The 10,408-nt window shown below is 52.0% G+C and overlaps 1 protein-coding gene across 3 annotated transcripts in view; it reads right to left on the minus strand.

Annotated features, from left to right (window-relative positions):
• The window catches only part of LRRC8A (leucine rich repeat containing 8 VRAC subunit A), a 40,861-nt gene that overhangs the window by 3,359 nt on the left and 27,094 nt on the right, over window positions 1–10,408 (minus strand). For all 3 annotated transcript variants that reach the window (XR_002774610.1, XM_003794914.1, XM_023516224.1), the window contains one exon: window positions 6,522–8,686. Coding sequence is in view for 2 of the 3 variants with exons in the window: in XM_003794914.1 (XP_003794962.1) it covers window positions 6,522–8,678 (2,157 nt within the window). In the remaining variant the exon portion in view is untranslated. The remainder of the gene's footprint in view (window positions 1–6,521; window positions 8,687–10,408) is intronic.

The following is a 10,408-nucleotide window of genomic DNA, read 5'->3' on the forward strand; positions in this document are numbered from 1 at the left end:
AAAAAAAAAAAAAAGAATGACTTATAAAAGCAGACTAGCATGCTGAGAAAATGCTACCCTCTTAACTCTTCCTAAGAACTGGGGAGAGTTCATTGATAAGGTGAGACTCCCAGCTGCGTCACTGTCACTGTGTCCTCCTGAGCCTGTTTCTCCATATGTCAAGTCACAGGGTAAGCATGACTGCAGAAGACCTGCTACTGGCCATTCAGTGCACCTTCTGACTTTGTCAAATGTGAACACAGTAATTCTCCCTATGGAAAATTCCAGAAAGAAACAACTCATAAGTTTTTCTTGTTTCATTTTTTTAGACAAAGGATCTCACTTTGTTTCTCGGGCTAGAGTGCAATGGCATAATCACAGCTCACAGCAACTCAAACTCCTGGGCTCAAGTGATCCTCTTACCTCAGTCTCCCAAGTAGCTGGGACTAAAGATGCCCATCACAACGCCCAGCTATTTTTTTTTTTTTTTGGTTGCAGTTTGGCTAGGGCTGGGTTTGAACCCGCCACCCTCAGTATATGGGGCCAGCACCCTATTCACTGAGCCACAGGTGCCCCCCCCCTTTTTAAAGAGTTTTATTTTATTTTACTTTATTTTATTTATTTATTGAGACAGCATCTCACTTTGTGGCCTTCAGTAAAGTGCCAGAGCATCACAGCTCACAGCAACCTCAAACTCTTGGGCTTAAGCGATTCTTTTACCTCAGCCTCCCAAGTAGCTGGGACTGCAGGCACCTGGCTATAGGGTCTTGCTCTTTTCTCTGGCTGGTCTCCAACTCCTGAGCTCAAGTGATCCTCTTGCCTCAGCCTCTCAGAGTACTAGGATTATAGGTGTGAGCCATTGTGCCCAGCCCCTAATAAGTTTTAAATTGTGTGCCATTCTGAGTAGAATGATGATACCACACACTGTCCAGCTCTGTCCTGCTCAGGATCTAAATCATCCCTTTGTCCAGCATATCCACATTGCCTTTGATACCTGTCTGTTAAGTCACTTAGTAGCTCTCCTGGTTATCAGATCAACTGTCGCAGTATCACAGTGCTTGTGTTTGAGTAGTCTTTATTTTACTTACTAGCCCTGAAAGGCTCGGCGCCTGTAGCTCAGTGGTTAGGGCGCTGGCCACATAAATCAGGGCTGGCAGGTTCAAACTCAGCCCGAGCCTGCTAAAACAATGACAACTACAACAAAAATAGCCAGGCATTGTGGTAGGCACCTGTAGTCCCAGCTACTTGCGAGGCTGAGGCAAGATAATCGCTTAAAAGCCCAAGAGTTTGAGGTTGCTGTGAGCCGTGATATCATGGCACTCTACTGAGGGCAAAGTGAGACTCTGTTTCAAATAATAATAATAATAATAACCTCAAAGTATTACGAGTACTATGCCTAATTTTTAAACTTTATCACAGATATGTAGGAATAAAAGAAAAAATAATGCACATAGGGTTTGGTACTATCAGTGGTTGAAGGCATCAAAACTACCTGTGATCACTCTGTAAACACTTCCCATTTGACAGATGGAGTATCTGGGGGCCCTAAAGAAGCTAACTTGCCTTCAGATTCAGCCTGTAAGTGGTCGAGCCGAGATCTGAAGCTGGTTCAACAGCCCATACTCTGCTAACCATCCACACTGCTGGTGGAGCAAGGAGCAAACCGCGGGCCGCCCGCACTGTCTCCTGCACACAGAAGACCCTCGTGAATGCCAGCTCCTTCCCGCACTTCTGTGTGTATCAGCTATAGACCTAAGCTTGGTGCACCTATTTGCCTTCCCAGAAAGGCCCCACTCCCACCCTGTGGCCTCCTCTGATGACACAGACAGGGCTCACGGACAGCGGGAAAGGCATGGCCAATGAATGCCAGAGTTGGGGTGCATGGAGACCAGTCTGGCTCCAGAGCTGCCTCCCTGAAAGTCTCCCTCCCCTCAGCCACCAACTCGTAGTTCCTCCCCACAACACGCTCTGCCTAGAACCAACACGCTCTCTACAGATTGCACGAAGACAAGCTCCCCACTATGGTCACATCTGTCCTCTGGACTCGTCCTTCCCTGCTGAAGTATCACGTGCCCACTGAAGGCTTGAAGAGTTTCCCATTGCCCAACCCCATGATCTCCTCTCTCCTCAGGGACCACTGCAGTGGCTCCCCCATCAGCAATGAAATGGCCTTGGTGAACCTGGGTGTTGGAGCAGACAGCCCTCCATGAGCCTTCTGGGGCTGCTCCCTGGCTCCCAGCCTTCCTGACCAACCATCCAGAAAGATGCTGTTTCTTTCAGCACACCACAACCCAGACCCTGCCCCCATCCTTCCTAGACTGTCTGGCCAGAGATACCTGCATCACAACGTTCCTCATCCACCTGACCCCCTGTGTGCTGTGAGCCTGCATGCTCTGCCCTCCCTGCTCCCCCTCCACCCCACCCACCCCCGTTGTCTATACGGGAGGTAACTCTAGTCCTCCTCTCTTCTCTCCCTGGTGATCCTGTCCAGGACCCTTATTTCCCCATGAGCCTGGGGAGAGGATGATGTTTCAGGCCAATTCCAAAAGGTTCCTGGGATATCCTAGGGCCCCAGACACCTATATGGGACACATCCTCACTTCTCTGAAAACCAGTGCTTGTTCCAGCATCTGTCTCAACAATCCTTCATCTACCTAGGTGGCCAAATGAGAAACACCAAGTCACCCAGACCACCCTTCCCCCACCAACTCCCATGTCCTGTGGATTCTACCTCCAAAATCTCTTCACAATCTGCCCATAACACTCCATCCCTAGCAGCCTTGGCCAGGTGAGGACCCGGGCCCTCACCTAATGAGTAATCATGATCTCCTAATTGCTTTTGACCTCTCCTGCCCCTCACGTCTACCCTCTCTGTGCAGCAAGAGGAACCAAGTCAAACCATAGATCAGCTCAGTCCCTCATCCATAGTTAGCAAGGGTTCAGCAAACACTTGCTATTCATCAGGCCTCAAACAAAGAGCCATGATCCTACCAGTCAGAGCTTATGGCCAGCAAGGGGATCAGACAAAGGAAGAGACACCAGAAATGAAGTGAGGACAGGCTCCTCCTACTAGCCCTGGGCATAGCTGGACCTCTGCCCTCAGGGAACCCCCATATTCCAGGACCTCCACTCAGCTACCAGCTCTTAGTTCCTCTGCCCTCAAGGAACCCCCATATTCTACACCTCCACCCAGCCACCAGCTCTTAGTTCCTCCCAGCAAGAACCTACTAGAACCTGTGGCCTTCTGATTTCTAGACTGTTCTTTTTTTTTGGCCGGGACTGCATTTGAACCTGCCACCTCCGGCATCTGGGGCCAGTGCCCTACTCCTTTGAGCCACAGGTACCGCCCTAGATTGTTCTTTTTTAAGCATCAAAGGAGGCAAGGAAACCTCATCTTTCTCTGCTGTACCCCTCTTAAAAAAAGGATTTGTTCTGTAAATACCTGGCTGCCTCCTTCTGGTTCTTCAAGGGTCTGGTGAAATGTGCTTCACGCTAAGCCCCAGGCTACTCTTTTGTGTTCCCAAGAATCTTGCGTGCCAGCAGGGCTCTGTGGGATCGTGTTCTAACTGCCTTGTTCATTCCCATGACCCTAGCACCTCCATGTACAGCTGGACAAGTGAGTGAACAAATGAACACCTGCCTTACCAACACATTCATTAGCAAGGGAAGCAACACCCAGGGGCCTGGGCCGGCCGCACTCCTCCCCACCTGGTCACCACAGATCAACGTGGCTTTAAGGAGCCATCAAGCACCAGGGGGAGGAAGGAGAGGGGCTCAAGCCTCTAGCTTAAAAGGAGAAACCCGCCTGCGATTAGCTCAAGTGAACTTTTCCCCTATAAAGGCCTCTGGTGTTCCATGGAGTGGGGACAGGACATGATTAAGCAGTATGCTAAACAAGGTGTCCAGAGAATCTCCTTCCTCTGGGACAGCAAGCCTGCCGCCAGCTCCTTTCCTGAGGGGTGACCTCAGCCACCAGGCACGACACTAACAGCCAAGCTTGGTGTGAGGGGGTGGGGGGACAGGATGGGGAGCCCAGCTGCAGGCTGCCCCTGCCACCCACAGTTGGAAAGCCCAGCACAGCAGAGAGCAGGTATCACAGAGCTGTGTATGAAGTCTAAGCAAACTCTAGGGGCCATCTGGCTGCAACACTGCTGTAGGGAGGCGCTGGGACACCCCTCAATACTAAAGAAGGGGTTAGGTTTGTCTGGTATGTTCTTTTTTTTTTTTTTTTTGAGACAGAGCCTCAAGCTATCCCCCTGGGTAGAGTGCCGTGGCATCACAGCTCACAGCAACCTCCAACTCCTGGGCTCAAGCGAGTCTCCTGCCTCAGCCTCCCAAGTAGCTGGGACCACAGGTGCTCGCCACAATGCCAGGTGGCATTTTTTCTTGCAGCGGCATTGCTGTTTGGCGGGCCCGGGCTGGATTCGAACCTGCCACCTTAGGTGTATGTGGCTGGCGCCTTAACCACTTGATACACAGGTGCTGAGCCTGTCTGGTATGTTCTAAGCCTGGCTTCCCCCTGGGGGAAACCAATTTTCCTAATTAGTGGGCCTGCCCTAGACCTATAGGAATAAAATAACCTGGGATTTGACCCTTACCCTGGTACACTCTCATGTATACCCATCTCATCATGTGATCACGTAGGGAGACAAGGACTTGCTAGAGTCCCAAATGCAGAGGAGATAGGCCATTTGGCATTAAGACTTTGAGGAGGGCTCGGCGCCTGGGGCTCAAGTCGGTAAGGCACTAGCCACATACACCTAAGGCGGCGGGTTCGAATCCAGCCCAGGCCCGCCAAACAACAATGACGGCTGCAACCAAAAAACGGCTGGGCGCTGTGGCGGGCGCCTGTGGTCCCAGGAGGTTGCTGTGAGCTGTGATGCCATGGCACTCTACCCAGGGGGACAGCTTGAGGCTCTGTCTCAAAAAAAAAACACTTTGAGGAGGAGGATCGCTTGAGAGGATAGCTTCTGAGCTGTCAGAGGTCTGGAGGGCCCAGACCCTTCAGTATGAGTGATGCTAGAGAAGGCAAGTCCTGTCCTGGACCCATGAAGGACTGGAGGGGCATTTTAGGGACCCCTTTCCTCCTCATCTAAGACTGCTACAGATGGCTCCTGCTGCGAGGACTCAGCAGTGTTTGGGGGAGGAAGATGGGAGTGTCATACCTGACACAGCAGGGACACAGAGTAGGTGCTCAGTAAACCAGTAGGGGCTGCCCTAGGGCTGCTGTGTCATAGGTACAAATGTGATGGCTTGGCCTGGCACATTAAGAAGCCAAGATGGGAGGATTACTTGCGGCTAGGAGTTTGAGGCTGCAAGGAACTATGATGATGCCATAGGATTCTAGCCTGGACAACAGAGGAAGACCCTGTCTCATAATTTTTTTTTTGTTTGAGACAGAGTCTTACTTTGTTGCCCGCGGTAGAGTGCTGTGGTGTCATTGCAGTTGTCATTGTTGTTTAGCAGACCTAGGCTGGGTTTGAAACTGCCAGCCTGGGTATATATGGCTGGCGCTATAACCACTGTACTACAGGCACCAAGCCCTGTCCCATTTTTTACAAACGAATCAGCTCTCCCCTGTCTCCCAGACCCTGGCCTTGGGATTCCATCACTACCTCTCACTGCAAAATGTCCACTTGATAGTAAGGTCTAGGAAGACCTGTAGGTCTCCAGGAGGGGTACACGGCGGGTGGGGTAGATAGGGGTAGGGAGGTCTTCCCAAGTGGTTAAGGCTTAATTTCCTCTGTGGAGGCACAACCACAAAGCCACAGGAGTACCCTACCCTCATCTGCCTTCACCAAGAGGCTCTTAGATAGAGCTTCTCCAGCTGGGCAAGGAACTGACACATAGGGGCCACCAACAGTTTCAAGGGCATCTTGAAGGTGTCTCAAGGGCGTGGCTTCCCATACTGCCAGCAGCAATGGTCTGCACAATTTCCTCTTCACAAAGACTGACAAGTCAGCCCCATGTAAGCTCAACTCTGCCCTTCTCTACCCTCAGTGCAAAGGAGAGGGGGCAAGAGCCATGCTGAGAACTGCACCACCTGGTTTCACCTCTGCCAACACTGGCCACCCACAGTTTCTATTTCTGGTGCTTGCAGACTGGCCCCTTTGCTCCAAATCTCATCTGCAACAGGCTGAGGACGATACCACCAGCTCCAGCCTAAGTCCTGTCTCTACCAATTGCTCTCAGAGAGAACCAAGGCCTTGGACCTCTTGCCCATGCACATTCAGGCCAAAGAAGAACCGAGCTCAAGGGCTGGTGATAGGCACTCTCTGACCACACCTGACAAGAGAACTCTGCAGCATTTTGTGGCCCAGACAGGCTCCCTACCCCAGAGATTCTGATTGGGCAGGTGTGTGGTGGGGCCTGGGAGTCTGCATCTTGAACAAACTCCCTCCTGGTGGTTCTGAAAACCTCAGTGAGGACTCCATGCCCAGAAGTATCAACTCTCCTGGGCACTGGGCTCCCTGAGCATCTCATCCTGAGCCACAGCCAATCATCCACTAGCCCACATGCTGAGCTGTGGCTGGGCCACTCACCCGGTTGGCCGTGACGGCCAGATTCTGAAGGTTCTGCAAGAGACCGATGTCAGCAGGGAGGAAGGTCAGGTTATTGTGGCTGAGGTCCAGGTAGCGCAGCTTGCGGCAGTAGAAGAGCTGGGTAGGGATCTTCTCAATCTTGTTGCGGTTCAGATAGAGGCGCTCCAGGTTGGTAAGGTTGCCGATCTGGATGGGGATGTAGGCGATGTGGTTGTACCACAGCTTAAGGCAGGTGAGGCGGTGCAGGTGCTGGAAGCTGATGATCTCCTCAATAGTCTTGAGGTTGTTGTCCTTGAGGTCGATCTCCTGCAGGTTGTGGAGGCTGAAGATGGAGTGCGGGATGCGCTCCAGGTCACAGCGGATCAGCTCCAGCTCAGTAAGGTTCACCATCTTCTTGAGGCTGTTGAGGACAATCAGCTTGGTGCCCTCATTGTTGATGGACAATTTCTGGAGGTGCACACCCACATCCGTGACCACCTGGGGCAGCTTGCTCAGGTTGCTCTTGAGCCGGAGCACTTTGAGGCGCTTGAGCTCCCGAAGCCCATCGATGACAATGTAGCGGTTATTCTCAGCGCTCAGGTTGCCTGTTAGGTGCAGCTCCTCTAGTGTCTTCAGGCTATAGATCCACAGCGGGATCTCCTTGATGTCGGTGAACTTGATGTGCAGTGCCCGCAGGTTCTCACGCAGGAAGGCCAGGGCAGGAGCCTCGATCTTGGCGGCTGTATGGTAGAGCCACAGCTCCTTGAGGCCGGTGAGCTGTGCGATGCTGGGTGGGATGGTCACATCGGGGATCAGCTCCAGCTTCAGAACCTCTAGCTCAACCAGGTCAAACACAGTGTCAGGGATGCCACTGAGCATGAAGAGGTGCAGCTCCAGCTTGTCCTGTGCGTTTTTGGTGAGCCGCTGGCGCAGCTTGTCCAGTGTCCACTCGTTGTTGAGGTTCAACTGCCGCAGCTTGTTCTCACTCACCTCTGACAGGAAGACAGCGAAGCGCTTGGAATACAGCGGGTCATACTGGTCAATTAGGTGCAGCATGAAGGCAAAGTCGTTCTTAACATCAGGGATGTCGCTGTAGCTGCTCTCCTCACGGATCGACTCGAATGAGTACTTCTTGAGGGAGCGCCGCAGCATCCACCAGAGAGTGTACATGCAGATGAGCCCGTAGAAGATGACCAGGCTGATATAGAAAGATGCCAGGATCTTGAAAAGTGTGGCCAGAGGGTGGGCACACCGGTAGGTACGGTAGCCCGTGAGGCTCTCAATGTCCACGGTGCAGTCCACATCGAACTTGATGTTGTGCACGTAGTAGACAGTGTAGCAGATGATGAGGATGAACTTGATCACTTTGATGATGGTCTGCCGCATGTAGAGGCGGTACACAATGTCCCCCTCCTCCACGTGGGTCCGAAACTTCTTCACCTTCTCAAACAGTGCCTTGGCCTGCTCCCCCTCCTTCTTGTCCAAAACACCTGTCTCCGAGCGGTCCACAATGCCCTGCTCAATCCGAGACTTGGTCCGCTGCAGCATGGGCACCGTGGCCTCCACATCCTCGCTGACTGTTGATGATTTCTTGTCCATGGAGCCGTTCATCTTGCTGAAAGCTGGCTTGGGGTCACTCTCTTCCACCACTGTTTCTGACAGGGCCCGTGTGGTCCAAGGCGAGTCGAAGCACTTAAGCAGAATAGACACAAAGTGCTCCAGCTTTGAGCTGGTGCGTGGGAACTTGAACCAGAAGTTGCTACAGGCCAGGAAGATAAGGGTGTGCAGCAGCACCAGGTAGGGGAAGTATTTGGCGAACCAGTGCAGCCGGTTCTCATAGCACACGGCATCCACATAGTTGTACTGGTGCCTGTCCAGGTCATACTTGATGCCCGTTGGGCCTGCCTCAGGGCTCGGCAGGATCGTGGAGTTGGGGTAGGTTGGTTCTGGGCCAGGGGCCGCCCAGCCCCGGAATGAGTCGTTACAGGAGTCCTTGGTGACCCATTTACAAGGCAGACAGATCATCTTGTCCTGGGTGACCTGCAGTGTCCCCCCAAAGACGGCAATCATGAGCATGACAATGGAGATATAGTCGGTGAACACATCCCACCACGGCTTCAGGATCCGGTACGCTGGCTGTGTGTCCGCAAAGTAGCGGAGCTCTGTCACTGGAATCATGATTCAACCTGAAAGGGACCCACAGGAGGGGATTACCACAGAGTGGCCTGGCTCTCTGGTGACCCAGAGTCCGCGGAAGAAGACAATGAGAATTCTACCATTGTTCACATTTCCACCTCAAATCTAACTGAGAGTCAAAGCCTGACCACTCCACAGGCCAAATGCCCTTCTACAGAAACCATGTGGTCACCCGCTGGCTGGGAAACCACACTGGGGGTGGGGTGGCAGTCTACCACCTAACATGTAGGAAGACTAAGCATGTGAGCTTAGGGCTCCCCCAACATCCCTCACACAGCCTCCCTGCCCTCTGCCCTGCCCCACCCCTGTATTCCAGTAAGAGCATCTGGGGATTCCTAACTGGAGTCTGCCCACTGAATGATGAGAGTGAGCAGAAGGGCCTGTGTGAAACTTTCAGTTTATTCGGAACTGGCCACTGTCAAGCTGCAGCAGTGACCTGAAGGGGTGTCTGCAAAGTATGAGGAAAGCAAAATGCAGAGTGGGTATAACACGGACTCACTTTTATGAAACAAATAACTAAATTTAAAAGCTATCCAGGTATGGCTGGGCACAGTGGCACTTGCCTGTAATCCTAGCACTCTGGGAGGTTGAGGTGGCTATACTGCTTGAGCTCAGAAGGTCAAGACCAGTCCAAACAAAAGCGAGACCCTGGCTCTACTAAAAATAGAAAAACTAGGCTTGGCACCTGTAGCTCAGCAGCTAGGGCACCAGCCACATACACTGGAGCTGGCAGGTTTGAATCCAGCCTGAGCTTGCCAAACAACAATGACAACTACAACCAAAAAATATCCAGGCGTTGTGGCGGGTACCTATAATGCCAGCTACTTGGGAGGCTGAGGCAAGAAAATTGCTTAAGCCCAAGAGTTTGAGGTTGCTGTGAGCTGTGATGTCACAACACTCTACTGAGAGTGACAAAGTGAGACTGTCTCAAAAAAAAAAAAAAAAAAAAAGAAAGGAACAAAAGGAAAGAAAAACCAGCCAGGCATCATGGTGGGGGCCTGTAGTCCCAGCTACCAAGAGTCTGAAGATGATGCCACTGCACTCTATCCAGGGCAATAGAACCAGTCTCTGTCCTTTAAGAAAAAAAAAAAATTCTCCATGTGTGCACACACTTGCACGTGTATAGGATTCCAGGAGCTCTCTGAGAAGACCAAATGTCACACATGTGGGCCTAATGACAGGCTTCTACAGGAGGGGCTGAATAGAGAGAGGACAGAGAACACTGCTGCTCTCTACTCCCAGGAGGCCTGGTCACACTGAGGCCTTCTTGGAAAGTCACCTCTGGTTGTGCTCATGTAGAGGAGTGAACAAGGGCAGCAGTAGCCACAGCAGACTCTCCCCTGCAGGGTCCAACTTGGCTAGTCTCCAGCAGAGCCTGGGAATCTTATTTTTAACATGTGACTTTGGTGACAGTAATGATTAGCCACTTTTGGAAAGCACTGGATCAGAAGCCACATTCAGGAAATTCAGCCTGTGCCACACAGGAGGCCTGCCACAAGATCAGCGTGGGAAGGGCTCTTGTCTTTGGTCATCCATGCTCAGCCTGCCAAGGCAGGTTATTCTTACAATGGTCTAGAAGACTATAAGGAGAGGAAAAAGCTACTAGATGTTCACTAGGGAACATCTGGAAAATACAAAAAAGCGGCTCGGCGCCTGTGGCTCAAGCGGCTAAGGCGCCAGCCACATACACACCTAAGGTGGCGGGTTCAAAT

The sequence above is a fragment of the Otolemur garnettii genome, unplaced genomic scaffold (genome assembly GCF_000181295.1).
Source record: "Otolemur garnettii isolate 467f Iridium unplaced genomic scaffold, OtoGar3 scaffold00087, whole genome shotgun sequence".
Lineage (NCBI taxonomy): Eukaryota > Metazoa > Chordata > Mammalia > Primates > Galagidae > Otolemur > Otolemur garnettii.